The 22916-nt window shown below is 44.8% G+C and overlaps 1 protein-coding gene across 2 annotated transcripts in view; it reads left to right on the top strand.

The window, feature by feature from the left end:
- RAI14 (retinoic acid induced 14) overlaps positions 1 to 22916 on the top strand; it is a 140356-nt gene that overhangs the window by 4671 nt on the left and 112769 nt on the right. For both annotated transcript variants that reach the window (XM_044232945.1, XM_044232955.1), the window contains exon 2: positions 19744 to 19824. In XM_044232945.1, coding sequence (XP_044088880.1) covers positions 19789 to 19824 — 36 coding nt within the window. In that variant the 5' untranslated portion in view covers positions 19744 to 19788. The remainder of the gene's footprint in view (positions 1 to 19743; positions 19825 to 22916) is intronic.

The following is a 22916-nucleotide window of genomic DNA, read 5'->3' as shown; positions in this document are numbered from 1 at the left end:
TAGTGTCATGTGTTATTATGCTAGAAGCCAACTGAGTTTTCTGTACCTTGCGTGATGAATATAGGAGTTGACAAAACAAAGCTAAATATATCAAAGGCCTCTCGGGTGTATTTTAAGTGGGTGGATAGGGAAAAGGAGTCCAGGTTTCTTTTCCCTATGAAATATATGGGTATATGATACTGATGGTATCCTTTTAAAAAAAATCACTAGTGTATAAAATACAACCACTGTATCCTTTGTAATAAAATTATATTGAAAGAAATCAGTTTATTTTGGACCGAGAGAGGGTTAAACTTTAAGCTAAAAATTGTAAGCTTACAATTATTTATTGTCAAGATGCTACATGATTTATCTTGTTCTTGGTTTATCACTACCCATGAACTGAAAAGTACAGGTGGTTTAATGAAAGAGAAGGATTGTTAATCAGCCATCAATTTCTCAACTCCAGCCATCTACAGTGAAGAGAAAGCTAGTCTTTGACATCAGACTCATTGATGGGTATCAGTACATTTAATATTTTATTTTATTTTTTTAACATTAATAGGAGAGCATGCCTGTGTGAGTGCAGGGGGACGGGGCAGGGAGGAGCAGAGGGAGAGGGTTTCTCTAACCCAAGCAGATTCCACACCAAATGCAGGGGCCAGGTGGGGCTGGATCTCCAGCCCTTGAGATCAGGATCTGAGCAGAAGCCAAGTCCACCCTTTACTCAGTATTTTAATAAGTAACTTTACAGACTTAACTATATGTTTCAAAACAAATTCTTCTCTTTGAAGGAGGGAAGTCTGCTTCATTCTTCAGCTTTGTGTTCCATGTGTCCAGTAGAGTGTCTGTCACATAGGAAGTGACTAACGTTTATTGAATTACACACACACACGGGTCATAAAGCTTCCCCTGGAGGTCTTCAGATATTTAGCTGTCCTTGTCTAGAATTTAATGATCCAGTGGCAGAGGAGAGGCATGGAGGTAGTTAGCAAGATGCAGGTTGAAGTTCAGAAGACTTTCCCAAAGGTCTCCTCTTTCCCAAAGTAAAGACATTTCACCTCTCTAAGGCTTTGTTATCTCCCCTTAGGATGAGTCTGCACGTTGTGTTTTGACTGCTTCTCCAGCAGGGTATGGGTTGTGGGTCACCTGGTCTAACCCAACCTGCTATCTGGTTCAGTTTCTTCTGTAGGAAATGGTGTTTACTGGGTATACAGTGACATGCTGTATAAATACCACGACCATTGGTCACCCCTGGGCAAGGGGAAGCCTTTGGAGTTGCTCCTGATTTGTTCATCTCCTTCTAATGATCAGAATCTGATTGTGAGAGAAGCTTCTTGTAGTCCAAGAAGGTCACTTGTACAGTGGATGAAAACAAATTTTTTCTTTTTTTTCCTTAAATTGACACTTAGTAAACACAGAAGTTTATTACCAAGTAACCTAACATAAGCAATTCTTCTATTGTATCCATTTCCCTCACAATCATTTATTTACTTTTTTATACTGCAACTCAACTTTTCTTATCCCTCTTAGGTATTGTGATTGGCAAGGAACAAAGTTAGGCTTCTCTTTGCTTTTTTCTTTTATGGTTTCTAGATGAATTCCGTTGAATCCAAAATGTTTTATTTTTTTCTTTTTAAAATGCTAAGTGACAAAAAAAAAAAAAAAAGCCATAGCAGCAATCTACTAGACTCTGTTCACTACATCTGTCCAGTTCTTTTTGCTGGCTGCAGGGATAGAAACTCAGCCCAAAAAGAAACTCTGGCAGAGCTCACTGGTGAGGAGTACAAGGCTGAGCGGCTTCCTTTCGCTCTAGGGCAGCACAGAGTGAAGTGTTTTCCTCCAAGAGGAGTCCATTTTGCAAATTGGGGAAGGCCATCTAGCAGTGATTTCTAATGTTTTTGGATCAAAGGTGGACACTTGCAAAACTGACAACAGGTTTTGGACTGTTTTTCCTAGGGAGAAATTTGCTCATATGCAGTGATGCTATACATTCATAGTCTTTGTCAGTTTCAAGAGCACAGAACTCCCTGTGTTAAAAGCCCATTTACGAACCTCTTTGGGCTCTCCAGATTAAAAGCCCAAAATCTATGAAAAGACTTAGAAAATCTTATCAAATGTATGCTGTTTACCTTTACATGTCTTAAGCATGAGCAGTACAATTACTAGGGGTCTGTTTTCTGTCACGTGTCACCATATGGGGATGATCACCATATCTGATAACCTGTCCTACATGAGTGAACAGAATTATACCCTCAGTTGGAAAACCAGTCACTGCCAACCCACTGACATACCACTGACCAGTTTTAGGAACCGTTTCTACTGGATGCAACAGAATGGCATTCAGAAGTCCTGTGGGGACGGGTAGTCTGACTGTTTCACAGAGATCTGATGAATTCTAAGGATGGGTCTTGAGTTTCTCACCCCAAGGACAATCTGTTTCTTGGTCTAGGGTTGGGCCTCCACTGTCTTCTGCTTTCCTGTGGCAATAGTTTCTTTCCTGGCTGTTGTAGTGGGGAATGAAGACATCCCGGGGCTCTGCCTAACAATACTCCTAAGCTCCCAGGATAAATCTGGGGTCTGTCTGGTGGAGGAAATCTTCCCAGCATGCTCTGTTTTGCTCATCTTGGCCTCCCAGCTTGATGGGGCTGCCTCCAAGAAACCGGAGGGAGACAGGGCCACGTTTCCTAGTTGGGAAGCTGACCCTCAGCTGGAAGCCTGCTCTTCCAGAGAAAATTCTTCCGTGGAAGGTAGCAGACACTGGAAGGAGGTCCTGCCATTGTTAGCCATGCACAGGGAGCTCCTTCAGTCACTGTCCACTGGAGGTGATCTCCTCAGTCTCTTCAGTCATAAATTGGGCCCAAAGGAATACGTACCTGCCTGTTAACTGGGCAAGTGATGCAATTAAACCAGTTTAATGCAATTAAACCAGTCTGTTCAATGAATTGAGCACCTTCTCTGCTCTGCACTGTGCTCCTAGGTTACCCGCTTCTGGGGGTCCAGGCTGGTCTTACTCATTGTCCCATTTCCTGTGCACAATCCCTGTTGATGGAAACAGTGTTGGAAGATCCGTGGGTGAAGGGTGATAATCTGCTGTCCTGGAGCTTACCGTCTGAACCAGGCTAGCACATTGGCATTGCACTATAGTAAGGCAGAGTGTTAGTGATGGGGGAACTCATTTCATAGCTCGACTGAGGCCTAGGGAAGAGAAATGACCCCTTAGAAAGTTACACAGTAAGAGGCAGAGCGAGATAAATCTTCACTCTGGCTGCTTAGGGCACAGAGCTTCTAAACGTCCTTTTCTATCTTTCTCTGATGCAGACCGTGACCTTGGGGGTCCTCTGTGTAGCTAATTCTGGTTTTCTGGTTGATCTCTGTGAAGAAGACTGGTATAGATTTGGATAAGCTGGGTTGGAGACCAGTGGGGAATCCCAGATCCGGCAGATGGCATTGAGCAGGGATCTGAAGGTCAGAAGGGACCAGAACCCAGTTCCTTAGCATACTGCTGAGCGAAAATCCCATGAACAAATATTTGTCAGGCTTTGTCAGTGAGTTAGTGTCTGTGCTGCGTCTCTTAATTGGACAAGACTGCTCATGTAATTTGACCATCTCCTTCTATGAAAGTTGACATGCTGGTGATGGATTGTTTTTCAAAAATGAAAGAGCACTAACCGGCCATGGATGATCATGACCTGTAGTCATTTCATGGCTTGGAGTGGTCTCTTTCCAGCCACCCAGAGGATGCAGGAACTCGGGAGGCAAAGGCTCATGGACAGTGGAGTGCTCCCCCACAACGCTGCCCCCAGAAAAAGGCAGCCAAAATTAAAAAACAGGCCAGGGCCCTGAGGTCCTGCATGAGCCACCTTGGGTGGTGGTGAGTAGCTTACCATTCTCTCCAGCCGAATTTCCTTTCAGGCCCACCCAGTCCACATTCATCATGGGAGCAAGTTGCTTCCAGGGCTCTCAGAACCTTCTTGCATCTTCGTTTTTGTAGACTTAGATTTGGGGCAGGGCAAGGAGCTATATCCTCTCTCTCCCCTGATTAAAAAAAAAGTTTCACATTTCTTTCCTAGGAGCTTTTTTTAAATTGGAAAAACTATTTAAAATATAGGCAGAGAAACTATAACCAATCTCCATATATCATTTGGGATTCCCTAGGACATTTTTTAAAGGAAAAACTATTTCTGCTGCTAACATCCTAGAGACATCCATTCAGCAATCTTGACCACATCCTCCCTAATTAGATTCTTTCTGTGCTGTGCTACTTTACACCATGTTTGGTGTGCCGTTTGTTTACCTTTTCTATCCCTTTCCTCCAGAGCCTCCGGAAGCCAGAAAGAGAGATCTCCTCAAAATGACTCCTATCCCCCGCCTGTCTCCCGGCCCATCTGTTGATGGCTGTGTTACTGTTTGTGTCTTGTTTGGCGACAAGCTTGCTTTCTTCCTCTTCTTTAAACAACCCCTGATTATTTTAAGTGCATCCCCCTTGGAACAAAGCGCATTTGATTCCATGGCAAGTGGATGTTTATATCCAAGGTGGCAGAGGGAGACAGAGCGGACTGCTCAGCCTATCCTGGAGATATCAGCATCGGGCTGGGGGGGTGCGGCAGCCTGCGGCTGGCCCCGGCTGCTCCTGACTTTGGCTTTCCGAAGAAATAGCACCTGTACTCCCTGCCTCCTTCCTGGCTGGCTGGCTGATGGGTGGTAGGATTCTGCTTTTATTATGATATTGGTGCTTTTAATTTTGAAGAATTGCCATATTTCATTTCTGTGTTGGCAAGAGCTGTTGTACAGGATATTAGAATAATTTCTTAAGGAGCAGAAATGACCTAATCCTAGAGAAGCATCTAAGTATCTAGAAGTTCTGCTTTTCCAGATTGTTGCCAAAACAGGGAAACCTCCACCCAAAGCTGTAGCTGACCAGCTCAGCTGAGTTTAAAAATAGCCATTTCGCTGGTCTGTAATCATTTTTACATTTTGTCTGTTACTGACTTGGTGTCTTTAGGAAAGCTGTATGGAAAAGGACTTTTTTGACTGGTGAGTTCTTTAAGTGTACTTGTCACGGGTAAGCTCTGCAAATGAAAAGGACAAAGGAATAAAAATGCTACCCTCCCCTGGAATGAGGCAGGGGTATGTGTGTGAGGGCCAACAGCCAGAAGAATGCCTTTTTCAAGGCAATCCATTCAGACTTAGAAGGAGCTTTGCGAGTGCCAGCAGCAGACCGGAGAACTGTTCCATCTTTAAAGGCAACTAAATTTTTAAGTAGTAAAAAGGTTGTCTCTTGGCTCAACATTTTTTTTTTAATTGTTATTTTTACTAGTGTTGCATTTATTTTTTTTTTCATTTTTATTTATTTATTAAAAAATTTATTTTCAGCGTAACAGTATTCATTGTTTTTGTACCACACCCACTGCTCTATGTAATCCGTGCCCTCTACAATACCCACCACCTGGTTCCCCCAACCTCCCACCCCCCACCCCTTCAAAACCCTCAGATTGTTTTTCAGAGTCCATAGTCTATCATGGTTCATCTCCCCTTCCTATTTCCCTCAACTCCCTTCTCTCCATCTCCCCTTGTCCTCCATGCTATTTGTTATGCTCCACAAATAAGTGAAACCATATGATAATTGACTCTCTCTGCTTGACTTATTTCACTCAGCATAATCTCTTCCAGTCCCATCCATGTTGCTACAAAAGTTGGGTATTCGTCCTTTCTGATGGAGGCATAAGACTCCATAGTGTATATGGACCACATCTTCCTTATCCATTCGTCCTTTGAAGGGCATCTTGGTTCTTTCCATAGTTTGGCGACCGTGGCCATTGCTGCTATAAACATTGGGGTACAGATGGCCCTTCTTTTCATGACATCTGTATCTTTGGGGTAAATACCCAGGAGTGCAATTGCAGGGTCATAGGGAAGCTCTATTTTTAATTTCTTGAGGAATCTCCACACTGTTCTCCAAAGTGGCTGCACCAACTTGCATTCCCACCAACAGTGTAAGAGGGTTCCCCTTTTTCCACATCCCCTTCAACACATGTTGCTTCCTGTCTTGCTAATTTTGGCCATTTTAACTGGTGTAAGGTGATATCTCAATGTGGTTTTAATTTGAATCTCCCTGATGGCTAGTGATGATGAACATTTTTTCATGTGTCTGATAGCCATTTGTATGTCTTCATTGGAGAAGTGTCTGTTCATATCTTCTGCCCATTTTTTGATATGATTATCTGTTTTGTGTGTGTTGAGTTTGAGAAGTTCTTTATAGATCCTGGATATCAACCTTTTGTCTGTAGTGTCATTTGCAAATATCTTCTCCCATTCCATGGGTTGCCTCTTTGTTTTTTTGACTGTTTCCTTTGCTGTGCAGAAGTTTTTGATTTTGATGAAGTCCCAAAAGTTCATTTTCGCTTTTGTTTCCTTTGCCTTTGGAGACATATCTTGAAAGAAGTTGCTGTGGCTGATATCGAAGAGGTTACTGCCTATATTCTCCTCTAGGATTCTGATGGATTCCTGTCTCACGTTGAGGTCTTTTATCCATTTTGAGTTTATCTTTGTGTACGGTGTAAGAGAATGGTTGAGTTTCATTCTTCTACATATAGCTGTCCAGTTTTCCCAGCACCATTTATTGAAGAGACTGTCATTTTTTCCACTGTGTATTTTTTCCTGTTACTAATGTTGCATTTAATAGGCAGCCCAGTGCCTTGGGCTCAGAAGCAGAGTTTTGGGTTCAGAAGCGGAGTTGAAATCCAGCCTCCGTTTATAAATTGTGCCGTTTTAACCAAATAAACTTTCTGGGCTGCAGTCTCCTAATCTGGAAACCAGCAATAATGACAATAGCATCTAATTCCGAAGGGTAGAAGCATTAAATGAGTAAAGACTCATTCATAATGAAATAGCAAAAAAAAAAAAAAAAAAATTGCGAAGTGAAAAAATTTTGCAAAGTCATCATTTAAGTAAAAGAGAGTTCTTGTGTCTGTTACTTTGCCTCCTAGTGTTAGCACGTTCCTTATCTGCCTACCTTTAAAGAAGTGCTGAGAGACTAACCAGTAGGATTATAAGGGCCCTTGTAACCCACAGCAATGAGGACGGGTTGCCCTGTCACAAAAACACACCTGCCTGGCATCTTCTGTTTCATTTATAATATGTCCCTGTATCCTAACCCCTTCATCTAGCCCTTCTATTATTACATCACCAGGTAATGTGGAAAAGATGAAGGTATTTTTTCTTTTGTAGTGACCGATCTTATTCCCAATTACATTAACACGTTCCTCAATCTTGGGGTACCTGGGCGGCTCAGTTGGTTAAGCAAATGCCTTTGGCTCAGGCCATGATACCCCAGGGTCCTGGGATCGAACCCCCTGTCAGCCTCCCTGCTCTGCAGGGGGTCTGCTTCTCCCTCTCCATTTGTTGCTCCCACTGCTTGTGCTCTCTTTCTTTCTCATCTGTCAAATAAAATCTTCAAAAACAACAACAACCAAAAAACCCAAATTCTTCAGTCTCTCCAGACAACTTGTCTGGTGTCTGTCCTAATCCAGGCACAGAGCAATAAAGCTGTGGTTCCAATGAAGACAGTGGCCCTCCAATGAAGAAATGATGAGTGAGTTAAATCCCCTGGGAAGTGCTTTGCAAAAGCATCCAGCTGTTGCTAGGGAAATATCTAGACCTCTTTTCTGGACCGTTGGAGGCGTGTACTCGTTGAGTTTGCCAGAAGTCCATCAGTCTTGAGTGACATGACACCGTTGGTTCACCCTTCCTTCTCCACGTGGCAGAATGAATCTTTTTAAGTCAGAACTTGGAGTATTTACTAGATCTGAGTTGGAGATTTTATGAAATTAAAAGCACGTTGAGCATGACGACATGGTAACATACATTTTCTGCTTCATTTTCCGCCTGCCATGTTTGTAGGACACCAAGTGCTGTCTTAGTGCTAAGTGCTTGCTGCCATCACAGCCTTGGAAGGAAGACTCAGTCCTCACGGCCTGAGAGCAATAGGAGCAAGCCACAGGGACAAGCCACATGGGCCATCTTCAGCTTTCTCATGGCAAAAGAAACAAATGAAATGAATTGTAGTGAAATACGTGATTTTACCCAGTGTATCCAGAACATTCTCAATATGTATTTGGTGTAAAACTTCTTAATGATAGAGTCGACATTCTCTTTTCAGAGTAAGTCTTGGAAATCCGTTGTGTTTTCCACTTAGCAAGTACACCAGTTTGCACTAGGCTCATTTCAGCGGCTCAGTAGCCACATGGGTTGGATCGAAACAATATGTCCTTTTGTGGTTCCTCTGACCCTAGTACCACCTGACCCCGGAGATGCCCTCAGAAAATACACTGAAGCTTCCCTGAGTCTTTACCCGTTACCTGGGATTTTGTCCTTAGCTTCTAGCATTTCTTTAGAGAAACAGAATAGCTTTATCAAAAACTGATTACACGTGGACATTTGTGTTTTGGGTTGACAAATCTGTATCTCTCTGCTTTTGTGCAAGGGCATTGATCTGCATAGACCTTTCTCTTGTAGGTGGGTTTGGGTATGAGCCACATTTCTCCATCCCTATGTCCTTGGCCTATAGTTGCTTTTCAGGGCCTATGAGCAAGTAAGACAGTATAGGTTTCTTATTTTTCTCCTTAAATTGCAAGTTCTTGCACAGCCATGACATTTTCCCTCTGTAAACCTTCCTAGCATCAGGTACAAAGTACGTGGCTCTGTGGACGTGTAGGGCATGGGGGGACATGTTTAATCCTTGTTCCTTTTCATGGAAGCATTCCCATCTTCCATATTAATGCTGTTTGTTTCTTATCCCTAAACACAGAAAGTGGTTGGAAATTGAAAGATAAAAGGTCCAGGGTATTGCATTTAGTCTTCACTAGGCAGGTGGTGCTAGCTCCCCACCTCCCCCACCGCCGCCCAGCCTGGTCCCATATGGCACAGGCGTGGAGCAGGCTAGGGCTGCTGATGAAAAAAGATTGCAGGGGCTTTTCCATGTGCCCTTGACGGGTGTCGAAGTGTGGCAGATCCAGGCAGGCACAGCCCCTGGGGTAGGGCACCTCCATCCAGCCAGTGTGTTCGGCTTCACTCGCAGGTGTCCTGTTTAGACTACATTAGGGTGAGTGACAGGGTGTTTGCCTGCCAGATCTTTGGTATTCAAGGATTAACTGCCTGGGGGCTTATCTTTGGGCCTTGAAGCCTCCTGGTCCAGCTGAGCCCCAGCCCTGCACCCCTTACCCCAGCACAGCTTCCTCATTGTCTGCTGTTTTCTTACTCATCCTTAGCCTCAGCTTGGTGAGCAGCTTCCTTGTCTCCCTCCCTGGTCCACCCTCAGTTCTGTGGAGCCAGGTCCCCTGGGGAGCAAAGGGGGTAAGGTCCACCTCGTTAGCAGCGTGGGGTCCCTCTTGGACCCAGCTGGTACAGTGGCTTTTTCTTTCATGAGGGCTTTAAAATAGTTTCAATGCTATACATTCGCAGGTCAGGGTGATCCTTTCCATTGTGGACTGGTTCCTGTAGGAGGGTCAAAGGGCAGCATGCTCAGAATGGAAATAGCCCTGAAGATCCACACTGGGCCCCTGCAGAGGTCTTCTGGGGGTGACGGCAGAGGTGAAGGGTGGAGGGAGTGCATCGGGTAGGGGTGGGTGGGGGCCTGCTGCCTGAGGCAGAACAGAGCAGGGAGCACCTGATGGCCAAATGAATGATAAAAATGCTCTTCTTTACCGAGGGGCTCGAGGAGGGACATGTGGTAGGTCATCTGTTGTGTTCAGCCCTTCTGTAGGTCCCTGAAGAGAATTTGGCTCCTGATCAGAAATGAACTGATCAGATAGAGGTACAAGTCACCAGAGGCTGTTGAAGTTCTAGGCCCCCTTTGCGTGGGGCATCTGGGATGCCAGCCTGAGCAAGATCCAGGAGGTGAGAAGGGTTTGTCTCTACTCTTAGATGGTAAGTGACGGACACTCAGCTTGGGCTAGAAGGGGAGTGTCTTGGCTCACGGGACCCCAGATCCTGTTAAAGGGGATGGCCGCTGCCAAACCTCAGGGATCACTGGAATCAGGGAGCCTCCTTGGTTCTTTTTCTCCCTTCCTTTCCTCCTTCCTCTTCTTCCCTCTTCTTTCCCTCCCCTTTCCCCTTCATCTTCCCTCCTCCTGAAAATCCCAGGGTGGGTGGTCTCCCATTATCCTTGCTGAAGACCCATTTCCATCGCTTGGGGGACAGCTATGGCCAGAATATAGCCTGGCCGGAGGGACAGTGTTTCTGCAGAAGTGGGGTGCGGTTCTCAGGAGAAGGTTGGGCACTGAGGGTTGTAGGCCCACTGCAGCACACAAGGTGACACCCTTCTGTCAAAGGGAATGAAGAGCCTTGCCTTCGAGCAAGCAGACACCCCCTCTCTGTTGGACGAGAGATGAGGAACATGCTTTTTGATGCCAAAGGGGTTTTTGTTGTTGTTGTTTTGTTTTTAACGAAACCACAGGGATGGGACCTGTGGGCAGAAAGAGCTGCTGAAGCATGGAATTTTGAATGCATGATGTTGAAGCAGTGTTCAGACATGATAGTTGGGGCAGCAGAAATAATTCTGTGCTCTCCATCTACCCTCTACTCCTGCTCCGAGGCCCCTGGAGTTCACATAATCTAGATTCTGAGAAGTATTTGAGGCACTGGATGTAATGGGTATAGAAATTCGGCTCGCTCAACAGAACCATTGTGATCACTGTAATGACATTTTCAGCATTCCAGAATGTGGAGCATTCCTCCACATTTCGAAACCAATGAAACAAGGGGTAAGTCAATGTTTGACAAGTAAATCTTTCTAGAGTAAAAACACAAATTAAATATAACCATGGATGAAAGCTACCCTCTCAATATCTCTAAGGATTTTTTACTCTTTAAGTTTACAGATGGCCCTCCTTCTCACTTTTTGTCTTTGACATTTAAAAGACCACATGAGTGTATTTCATAAAATTTACCAGTTTCAGTCCACAGTTTAATCATTTTTGGAATCGTATAGTTGTACAGTCATTACCACAATCCCGTTTGAAACTGCTTCCCTGCCCCCAGTGAGATCCCTCATGCCCATCGGCAACCTCTGTTCCCACTTCCAGACGATCCTAATCGTCTCTATAATTGGTCTCTATAAAGTTGCCCTTTTTAGACCCCGTCCTACAAATGGAATCTCACAACATGTGATCTTTTATGTGTGACCTTCCCTTAGCACAGGGTTTTAAGTTCCATCCGTGTTGCAAGGCGTGCTGATGTTTCATTCCTTTTCAGCACCGGCTAGCATTCCATCCTGTTGGAAGGCCACAGTTTATTTACCTAGCTGGTGGCATTTTGAGTAGTTCCCACCTCTTCCTAAGCACGAATACCGCTGCTGTCACCATTGGTGTACAACTTTGTGCGGACATATGTTTTCATTCCTCTTGGTGAGATCAAGGAGGAGTAGAATTGCTGGCTTGTGTGATAACTTTATATTTAACTTCGTAAGAAACTGCCAAACTGCTTGCCACAGTGACTTCTGGCTTTCCACGTTTTCTATTTTTACCAGTACCGTTTGAGGATTGGACCTGTATTCTTTTTTTTTTTTTTTTTTAAAGATTTTATTTATTTATTTGACAGAGAGAAATCACAAGCAGATGGAGAGGCAGGCAGAGAGAGAGAGAGGGAAGCAGGCTCCCTGCTGAGCAGAGAGCCCGATGCGGGACTCGATCCCAGGACCCCGAGATCATGACCTGAGCCGAAGGCAGCGGCTTAACCCACTGAGCCACCCAGGCGCCCCTGGACCTGTATTCTTAAACTTGATCAGTTCTTTTGGGTTTCCAGATGGTTGAAGCCCCAGGCACGGACTGGAAGGAAGAAGCTAAGGTGCATAACGTGTGCCTTACCGCTTGGGGTTGATGATTAGCGAGTGTAGTGCAGCCTTTTCTCTGGACAGATGAACAGTCATATGTTTAGATGGTGCTGTTGACGTCAACACCAAAGATTTAGGAACATGGAAAAGAAAGGGCATTTGAGAGATCTAAAAATAATCTCAACGTGAGGGATAATCCCATGGAGTCTTTTTGCCCTAGCATGATTTTTGTATTCCAGAAGTAGTTAGTGTTGATTCAGTCTGTGCTTTTTAAATTGGGTGGATTTAGGGTTTGAGGTAACTTTGGGGCTTTTCCTTGGGTGGGCTTCCCGGAGCATGTGAGTAGCAGATTTGACCAACTGGACAGTCATGTTGCCAGAGTCGTGGCCGACTCTGCCTCTGTGCGGCTGGCCCAACTCATTCACGCACCTAGATCGGTTTTGGTTGACAGCAGGTGTGATTTTTAAAGAAGAATGATGTATTTGTGTCTCTGGAGAAACGTCATCCTCTGGATATAGGCAAGTTGTGACTACATTGGGGGAGATTAACGCTCTCAAGAGAGTTTTACCACATGACTATTATGATACGGTATCTGAATGACATTTACAATTTTAGAATTGAATGTGGTCATTCATTTTCTTGGGAAAAAGTGAGATATTAGTGCATTTTAGAAAGGATTCACTGCCAAAATGAAACTATTGCTTATGTCTTTTTCCCCCTAAACTTTTCCCTTTCTTATCATCTGGGCACTCTTTTAACAAGCCTGAACCTTAGTTCATAAAAACGATGACATCTATAAAATCACCCGGGCCATATATAATGCCAGGTAGAATTTGTGTGTTTTACGCATTCCTTTATTTATTGGTAAGTATCTGGTTTGCTGAATAAATAAGCCTCCTAAGATATAATCCTATTTTTTTTAAAGATTTTTATTTATTTATTTGACAGACAGAGATCACAAGTAGGCAGACAGGCAGGCAGAAAGAGAGAGGGGGGAAGCAGGCTCCCCGCTGAGCAGAGAGCCTGATAGGGGGCTCGATCCCAGGACCCTGGGATCATGACCTGAGCCAAAAGCAGAGGCTTAACCCACTGAGCCACCCAGGCACCACATCCTAAGATGTAATCCTAAAGCAGCTTTCTTTAATATCCCACTCTGAATTTTATTCTTTAAAGGTAGTATGTCCCTTGCCTCTGGATGAAATCTAGGACTTCAATTTAAAAAAAATTCTGCAATTTTAACTGCAAAGTACCTTTTTTTTTTTTTTAAATTGAGGTATAATTGATTTACCTCATATTGGTTTTGGCTGTGTGGTGTAATGATTCAGTATTTGTATACATTGCAGAATGGTCCCCACCATAAGAAGATCTCTCTCCTCACTTTCTCCTGGCATCTTGCTGTCAGGCCTTGTGTAACTCCCAGGGTTAGGGTGGTGAACTGGAGGGGAGAAGGGTGGGCATGGTGGGGGAGATCCTCCCCAGTCTCCACACACTCTGACCCTTTCTGTTACCAGTTTTTGAGCGAAATCCTTTGAAAATCTGCATCTGGTCCTGGCCGCTTACTTTGGAAGGAAGTCTCTTCTGTATCTTCATGTTTCCAGTTTAGCGCTGAGTGTCCATTTGTTCATTGACCGTTGACTTGTTCAGCCGTCGTGAACTTGAGGGTTGACTGTGGAGAGTCTTGCTGAAGTTGGAGTTGAAGGGTTGCACCGATTTAGGATGGACTTTTTCCTTATTGAGCGGCTCTTTGAGTGGAAGTGGTAGAATCTCAGGCCAAGTAACAGAACGGGCCGGGGGGGGGGGTGCGTGTTGGTTTGGGAGGAACCTTGGCCTGCCCCTTATGCTCTCCTATGAGGCTGATAAAATCTCTATCCTGAGAACTTGCCCCAGGAAGTTCTGTCTGATGGTCCTTGTTCTCAGTTGACTGTCACATTCCATTATTCAAAATGGGCAGTTCTCTGGGCTAAGCTCTGTGGTTGGGAGGCTGCTGTGTGAGGAGTGTAGCCTAGGAGAGGAGGGAAGGCAGGGTGGTTTAAAAAAGGGCAGCTTGGTAAGACTTCATTGACCAAATGTTGTTTTTTCTATTCTTTTCTTTTTTCAACTTATCTTTATGTGTAGTGGTGAAATCTAATGCTGTTGCCTTCACTCAGATCCCAGTGCCGCTAATCCAGTGCATCTGGGACCAAAGAGGGCTTTGCCGAGGTCGGAGGAGTGAAGTGTAATGGCTATTCAGGTGCCTAACCTGTATCTTTGTTCTACATATTCATTCATGAATCATTTATTGATTGTATGCTGATGGCCGGTGACAGAGTATAAGCAAAATGAAAATCCTACCCTAAAAATCCTCCATCCCAAAGTAAGTAAGCAGCCTGAGATGCACATTTTCAAATTTGTGGAAAGCTGATAATGGGAGTCTTGAACCCCTCATTCACATCCAGGTTGTAAAAGGGTCGGAGTAGGTGGAGTTTGGGAGAAGATCTTTCTTTGGAAGGACCATGCCATGATTCCCACTACATCTACTCAACGCCCCCCTGTCGCCCCCAGAGAAGCTTATAGGACTGCTTAAAGAGATTGGACCGGTGTCTGACCTTCACAAATCTGAGATGGACGTGTCTTTTGTGGGAAAGCTTAGACAAGATGCCCTCTCCTCATCAGCTTGCCCAAACCCTGAGTTTCCTTTTAGGCCATGTTACGAAGACATCTCTGATTTTTTCCTGGTCCTTGAAGATTTCCACTCTTTGAATTCCTGCAGTATTTGACACCCGAATTACGAGATGTCATACCCTTGGTGGGCTTTGAATCCTCCTCAGTGTCTGCTGAGCGCTCTCATAACCTAAATGTGTGTTTAAAATTCTGTCTTACCGGGATAAGCATGTATCTGCTGTGGAAGAAGTCAGGTGAGGGGGAACAGTACTTACTGGCTTCTGGTTCCCATTTGATGTTCTTTATTCCGAAGCAGTGGAGAGTGGTAGGCACAGGCAGAGACTTCAAGCAGCTTCTGACCCTGGGAACCATTTGGCTGGGATGAGGTGCTGTGTGCGTTGTCAAGGTCAACTTCTGGGGAAAGTTGGCCCAGAGAGACCTTTTATAGAATGTGTTTGTTTTGCCAGACTGAGAGGATGGAGTGTTTATACAGCTTTTGGTCGAAATTCCTTCTTTGTTGCAGAGAGATTATTGTCTGAGGAAACAAGCACTTGAGGGGGAAGAGGTAGGTGCCGGCCAGCCGAGAAGTATTTTAATTTTAGTTCCTTACATTTGTTCAAGGTTTTATTCAGTGCTTTGGAGGGTGAGTCTGAATTTTCTCAAAAAACCAAACCATACCCTGAAGCCAATCTTGGAGGCTTAGCGTGGGTTAGTGTTACCGTGTTGCTGTAGAAGCCTCTCCACATTCTGTGATGGAAGGAGTCCGCAGGCAGAAGACGTTGTTCTTTATTCTGCTCCTCTGGCTGCCCCAGTGATTCCCAGGGATTGACCATAAACCACTGCCCTTGCATCTGGTGTGTCCTTGTGATGCGAGAAAACGGGCCCCTGCGTGCAGCTGCCATTTGCCTTTGTGCGTTAATAGTGCGCCCGGTGGCCATGGGGAGCCAGCTTGGTGCTCTCCTAGAATTTCCAGTGTGGAGGGCTCCCGTCCCAACCTCCGTTCCCGACTGCTGCACACCCCAGGACTGTGACAGATTCAAACACATCTGAGGCTTGACTATAATGATCTCTCCTACCTCCTCGTACCACGTCTCTAGTCAAAGTGTCCGTTATACGTCTGCTATCCCTGGGTCTAGAACAGTGTCTCCCCAGTTGAGTTGAACATCCAAATCACCCGAGGAGATTAAAAAAAAACAAAAAACAAACAAAAAAAAACCCCGACAGTATTCCAAGCCCTACTTCTGATTATGGAATCAGAATACCTGGCTCTTCCAAGAGGACTCTCCCGGGCTGACAGAATTGGCAGTGTCGCCTTATGAAATAATCCGTGGGTCCCAGGTGGGGGTGCGTGGGGGTGCGTGGGGGTGGGCGTAACTTGAAGATAGAGGAGCTTCTTTCTGACCACTTCATTTTGGGTGGGTTATGGTAGGGAAATCGCTAAATAAAGAAAATCTAGGAGCAACCACATTTTAGCGTTAAGGGCATTGCTTGCTAACCTTTGTTCCTTTGAAGTTCTTTTTTAGTTTGGTCCAGAGATCTCTAACCTGGAATTTTCCTAAGGCTAAGGATGAGGGAAGGTAGTGGAGATCATATCTGTATGTGTGTGTGTGTATATGACAGAGAGAGAGAGAAAGAGAAAGAGAGAGAGAGCGCATGCATACGCAAGCATGCTTTGTTGAGATACAATTCACGTTCTTTTCACTTAACCCACTTGAGTGTACAGTTGAATAGTTTTGGTATGTTCCCAGGTTGTGAAGCCATGACAATAGATTCAGTATCTCCCCAAAGGAAACCCTGTATGTGTTGTAAGTTATTTTTAATACTCAAAAAAATCTAACCTTCATGATAAAGCTGTACAGGTTAATATTAAGGTTTTTTGATAGGCTAGAATTATAGCTGATAGAGGTTGCTCATGCTTAGCTTTGATTGAGAGCTACATTATTTTTGAAGGGAAAATGGGTTAATAAACCTCATTTGTTGGATGTTGGCTTTCAGGTGAGAGGGCAACAAGGTTGTGCATCCCTGCACTGTTCCATCCTCACCAGTTGACTTGATGTCACATGATAACTGGTGACCAGCAATGGAAGCCATGTTTCCAGGACTTACTAGGTTTTTTTTTTTTCCTTTTAAAGATTTTATTTATTTATTTATTTATTTTAGAGAGAGAGCATGTGAGCAGGGGGAGGGGCAGAGGGGGAGAATCTCCAAGCAGACTCCCTGCTGAGCCTAAGCCCCCCCCCCCAATGTGGGCCACAATCTCATGACCCTGAGATCATGAACTGACCTGAAATCGATAGTCAGATTCTTAACTGAGCTACCCAGGTGGCTCCAGTGGTTTCTTCTGGATTCAGCAGGCAAATATTAGTAAACTAATATTTCTGCGCAGTGGGTAGATGTGCTTTATTCTTGGAATAAGAGTCCTTACAACTGTCCCCATATATGTGTGACCCTTCGCCCTCGGTTTGTGCTGTCCTGGTTAGGCTGGTGCACAGCTGATTCGCCTTCACTGCAGCTCTTTTGAACTGAGTTGTCTTGAGCAAGTGGCTGGTCCAAGGACTGCTATCAGTGTAGCCAAGATATACTGATGTCACTTGTTGTCAAGACAGGCTGTCACCTAATCTGGTATTTGGAAGTTTGGATTTGGGAATTGGGGCTGTGAGATTTCAGCAGACCCAAGGAAGTTCAGTCCCTGATTTGCCCATGGGTCTTCTTGGGGAAGAGAAGATGCCGGGGCACACAGAATCCAGCATCGTGTCAGGGGCAGCTTGCTTCCCATTCGTCATGACTTCCAGGTGCTAGATCCGTCCATGAATAGCAGGAAAACAGTGACCTTTTACTAACTTTAATTACCCCCCGGGCTACAGTTCTTGTTTCTAAAAATTACTATTCTGTAGGTTTCCAGAACCTCTTTACCCTTGACCTCTACCTCTTTCATCTGGGAATTGTACCCATGGACCACCCAGCTATCACACACCCAGACCCATGACTCCAGGAAGACCTGCACTTCACAGCTAATATCTGCTCCTGGGAATTTTGGGAATTAAGTGCTTTATTTACTTAATCTTCTTCAAATAGGAGTTTGCATGTTCTCACTGCCATAATTAAAAAAAAAAGACAAAACAAGCACATAGGAAAAAGCACAACACCCACAAAAACCCCCATGAACTCAGATAAACATCTTACCCACCATTGTCTAAGACACTGTGTCCTACAACCGAAGGAATGCTTTGGGTGGTTCTCCCTAGGTGGGCTACACAGTTTGTGGACTCTGAAAGCCTTGGCTTCTCTTTTCTCCCTTTCCTGTTACATGGATTGGGTTCCTTGGTTATTGACCCTTCACCCAAAGGTGGAAGGAGTTGAACTCAAAGGCTGTTTACTGTTTTTGTGGAGAACCATGAGCCCGTGGCGGTTTGTGAGTGTCTGATTACCATGATTTCTGCTTGGATTCATCAAAAAGTGGTTTGCTATGACATGAAAAAGGTCTGTTGTATAATCGTGCACTTCGACAGTTGGGTTCCCTGCCTCGTCTGCCTCACTTTGAGATTCTCAGACCTCTCTGCGCAAAAGATACAAACAGGGAGATGCCTGGGCCCTGCTCCCTGAAGTTGTTCCCACAGGATGTGGACTAGGATTTTGCATTTGGGAAATTGTCCCCAGGGCCTTCTGATTCGGATTCATACCTACCAGCCAATAGCGAGAAGCTGTCCTGGAGTTTGTGCTCCGCTGTTCAGGTACCAGCCCAGCTGCTGGTTAAATGCTGGGCAATTAACAAGGTCTAATTACAGCATGTGTGGTTTCCAAGGCAACACAGTCACGCCTGCTCAGGCTGGGAAGATGGAAAAGGACCCCAGTGAGACTGCAGTGGGGTGTGGCCTCCAGATTAATGTCATCCAAGTGCTTTATGATTGCCTGGGTTTTTGCCCCATCCGTCCCATGCCCTGTTGAATGACAGCGGCAAAAATGAAAGTAAACAGTGTTAGAATACAAGCCAGAAAATCGCTGGACGACTTCTGGAGGCCGTGATGAGGACCCGAGGAGGGATGAGTATAGCCACTCAGTTGCTTGTATTTTTCAGTTTAGTCCAGAATAAGTTTAGTCTTTGGTCCAGAATAAGATGGTGGAGGAACAGGAGATGACCTTGAAAGGCTTTTTGAAAATGAAAGGCCAGCTGCCGTTAAACATTGGAGTGCTATTCCTTGGTGCTGTAATGGCTCGTACTGCTCAAGTTTGTCTGTTCTCACTTTGTCAGGTGAGGCTTGACGTTACATTTATTGAGCGCTTCCTGTGTGCTGGGAACTTGCGCCTAGATTTTCTTGCCCTTTTGGCCTAAATGCAAAGGTTCCTGCTCTGTAATTTTCCAATTTTTGAGGGTGGAAAACATAGTCTATACTATATTTTAGCACAGGATTCTGTGTTTTGGTTTTAGTTTTGGACCTGTAGGGCAATGGGAAAGGCAGTCCACTGAGCTTGGGTTTCCTAATGTCTCTGAGGTTCCATCGCCGCCTCGGGGCTTAGCTTGGATCAACTGTCTTAACTTCTGAAGGGTGACAACTCCTTGCAGAATCCAGTGAAAACTGGGAACTACCTTCCCTGGGGGAAAAAAGTACATATGTATTTTTTTAAAAAATTACATTCGCTTTCCAGGAGACCTCAGACCTCCTCAAGGAGGTGATTTCCTAGGAGTTTGCCAGCTCCAGCTGGGAATCCTTGGGTCCCTTGAGACCTTGGGGTTGGGGGATGGGAGCCTTTTTCATTGTTTAGAGTGGCTTCCTGCAGAATGAGGTCTTTGAAGAGGGAGGTTTTGTTGTTCCTGGTATTTTTTACTAACTGCCCTGTGCCTGCATTTGGGAGGGAAAAAATGAAGAGAAGCCACACTGAGAAAAATAAATAGGGAATGAATGGCATCTGGAATATGAACTGTTTTCCTTGTCACTCCTTACTATCGTGGCCCTTCAAAAGGAGGCGATGGAGTGATCGTACCATGAACCCTTGCGGCTCCTCTTGCACAGTGCCAGGAAAACTCGTTCTACTTTTAACCTTGGGGAAGCTGACATTTAATAAAGTTTTGGTGCACTTGAGAGTGTCAGAAGGTTCTAGGGACTACAGCCAGGGGAAATAACATGTTCTTTACCACTTCTTAGCTTCTGATTCCGAACATCTTCCTAACTCAGTCCCTATGGCCCGCGGCCAAAAAGTCATCATTTCATCAGGAGGGAATATCTGTGGGGTTTATTTGGGAACCTAAAGATTTAATTTTTTTTTCTTTTTCTTTTTTTTTCCCATTCTCTGCTTAGGTGTTGAAAAATCTCTAGAGCTTGGGAAAGCTGACTGGACTAACCATGAAGAGCTTGAAAGCCAAGTTCAGGAAGAGCGACGTAAGTAGGTGGTGACTCACCGTCTGTCCGCTCCACGCTCCCTCTCCTGGGGCAGGCGGGCGGCACGGTTCTCTCCTCCCACCGTGATAAGGCCCTGAGTTAATCAGCTACAGGAACCAGGAACCTCAGCTCTGGGTGGCTCTTGTGAATGGCGCGCTCCGTGCGGTTTGTGTCGATAGCTTTTGAAAATGACTTCTTCAGTCCTGCAGTCTGTGCCTTGTCGAGAAAGAAACAGTCCATTCCAACATCTTAAAGAAAAGGATTGGTAAAAACCTTGGCATTTCTAAAGTCCCCCAAATCTGATTCAGAATGTCCGTTTTGGAGGAAGATGGTCTGGTGAGAGAGGTTAAGGAATTACGTGTTAGCTTGGTTCATCTTTGGCTTTAAGAAGGTTTTTGTTTTTGTTTTTTTCAAACTCTCTGTTAAGGTTTTTGTGGTAAAACAACAGTATCTCTTGCTGCCTGCACCTTGACTCCCCCTGAATTCCTGGGGTTCTTACTCATTTGTTATCCATGGTACATGATTTTGGGTTGGAGGAACCAGTTCTGATGTCGGGTTATGAAACAAAGTCTCTGAGAGGAGAAACTGGAGAAAAATAGCATAACATTCTTATACACGTGGTGTCTTAATGCAAGGTCACCTCCGAAACCCCATTGGGACTCTGGATGCTTTGGGCAGAATTGTTGAACGGGAGAAATTCATGGCAGGACATCAGATGGAAGCTAAGATACGTCAACCCTCCTCCAGGGCTTGCTTGGCTCTCCTTTAAGATGAAGTAACCAGAGGTGAGCCTGGATTTTTATCGTTTTGTCATGAATTCTAGGACAGGTTGACACACCCTCATTTTTGTTTTTGTTTTTGTTTTTGTTTTGTTTTTAATTTTTTTTTTTAAAGATTTTATTTATTTATTTGACAGAGAGAATTCACAAGTAGAGGGAGAGGCAGGCAGAGAGAGAGAGGGAAGCAGGCTTCCTGCTGAGCAGAGAGCCTGATGCGGGACTCGATCCCAGGACCCTGAGATCATGACCCGAGCCGAAGGCAGCGGCTTAACCCACTGAGCCACCCAGGCTAAAAAATTTTCTTTCTTTACTTGACGGACAGAGATCACAAGTAGGCATAGAGGCAGGCAGAGAGAGAGAGAGAGGAGGAAGCATGCTCCCTGCAGAGCAGAGAGCACGATGTGGGGCTCGATCCCAGGACCCTGAGATCATGACCTGAGCCGAAGAGGCTTTAACCCACTGAGCCACCCAGGCGCCCCGACACACCCCCGTTTTTAAAATAAATGGAGGCTGCACCTTTGGTGGCTAACAGGCCATAGGCGTACAGCTCCTTTTGGCTGAAGCTTATCATTTGTGCTGATAGGGCCCAGACTAGTTAAGATGCCTGTGGGATGGTTGCAAATTTTTCTCTCGCTTAGAGGATAGAGCTAGAAAGGGATTTTAGGAAAAAATTGGGTTTTTTACCTTCGCATTCTTGAGGTAAGTTAAGTGGAACTCAGAAAATGTGAAGTGACTTGGCCAGAGGCCTCCACTTTGCCCGTGGCCCCTGAGAGCCTTGGTCGTCTGACTTCCTTAGCCTCTTGCCCCTGCTGCTCCCCTGAGAAACCCCTTCAGCCTCCCCATCTGCTGGCCCCATGATACCCAAGCCAGCAGAGCTCCTGTGGCTTTCAGTGAGGAGGGAAAAGTCAAGCAGCGGATATGGGTTTGTACGTCTTGTGAGCAGGTTAACAAATGTCTTTTCCATTCTAAGGAAATTTGGGTAGCTTCCATTTATACAAGCTGAGATTATTTTAGCAAAATTTAATCAGTCTAGAGTTCCGGGATATATGAACAGGGGCAGGGGGGAAATGACAGACACATAAACTTTGGGTTTAAAAAATTAAATACTGGTGGTAGGAGGGAGAGTGTTGCTGGAATCTAGGTTTTTAAATAAAAATGGGACTATTTCCGCGATTAAGAATCCACAGTAATAACATTATTAAAAGCTGCTGGGATTTGGCAGGAAGAAGACTGTGCTTTTGGAATTTGGTGCTAAGAGAAGAAATGTTAGAGATGCAACTTGGGCTTCTGGAGCAAAGGAGATTGTTATCATGAGGCCAGATGATATCAAATGGCTTTTCATATTTGATCAAAATATCAAATTTGGGGTCTGTGTATCGGTTTGTTCATCAGCCATGTCATAATTAACCATGAGGAAGGACTGACCTCGGTCAGGTACAATGCAAAGCTCATTGGGTGAAATTCATTGAACCTTACATGTTAGATATTACCCTTAGACTCATTTTACAATTGGAGAAATGGAGACCTAGGAAGGTATGGTAACTTGTCTGGATTCTCAGAGCTCTACTTTGTACCATCCATTTTTCTGCCATGGCAGCCCCATTCCAAAGCACAGGTCTCCTAAAAGGAAATTTGGATGGAGAGTTGACTTTGGAACCCGTTGACTCCAGGCAGGAGCTTGGAAGACTGACTTTGGATCCAGTTTGGTGCCCTTCGGCAAGTCTCTTACCTTCCTGACCCTCAGGTTCCTCACCTGAAGATGGGGAAAATCATGTGAACCTTACCAAGTTGTCATGAAGGTTAAATGTGCTGATGTATGTAAAACACACAGTGTAGGGCCTGGCATTCAGGTGATGCACGGTCAGTGCTGATTCCTTTATCTTAATCTGAAACCCCTGAAAAAAAAATAGGGTTTGGAAGGTGTCTTTGGTCTGGAGGGCAGAATAATCTGGTAACAGTTGCTGCCTCGAAGGGGGAAGCTGGGGTGAGTGGAGCAGGTAGGCTTGGTTTTCAATGTGTGTCTTGTGGTTTGAATTTTTTGGCATATGTATATGCACATACATGTCACTTACTAAGCGAAAAACAAGTTTCAAATGATTTATATTTAGTTAAATGAGCCGAACTGGAATCTTCCTTACCGGAAGTGAGTGGTCTCTCTGAAATAACAATCCTAAACCACCAGCCATCAAATTTTCCTGCTTGTCTTTGTGTGAAGCTGAAGGGAGTAGAGGGAAGAAAGGGTTCTTTGTATTTCTGGGAGGTAGGAAAGAAGAGGGACAGCAGATCATGTTTGTGCTTTCAGCAAGAGAAGGC

Source organism: Neovison vison, chromosome 1 (genome assembly GCF_020171115.1).
Source record: "Neovison vison isolate M4711 chromosome 1, ASM_NN_V1, whole genome shotgun sequence".
Classification (NCBI taxonomy): Eukaryota; Metazoa; Chordata; class Mammalia; order Carnivora; family Mustelidae; genus Neogale; species Neogale vison.
Note: the sequence above shows the minus strand (reverse complement) of the source record. Positions and strands in the feature narration are given on the sequence as shown.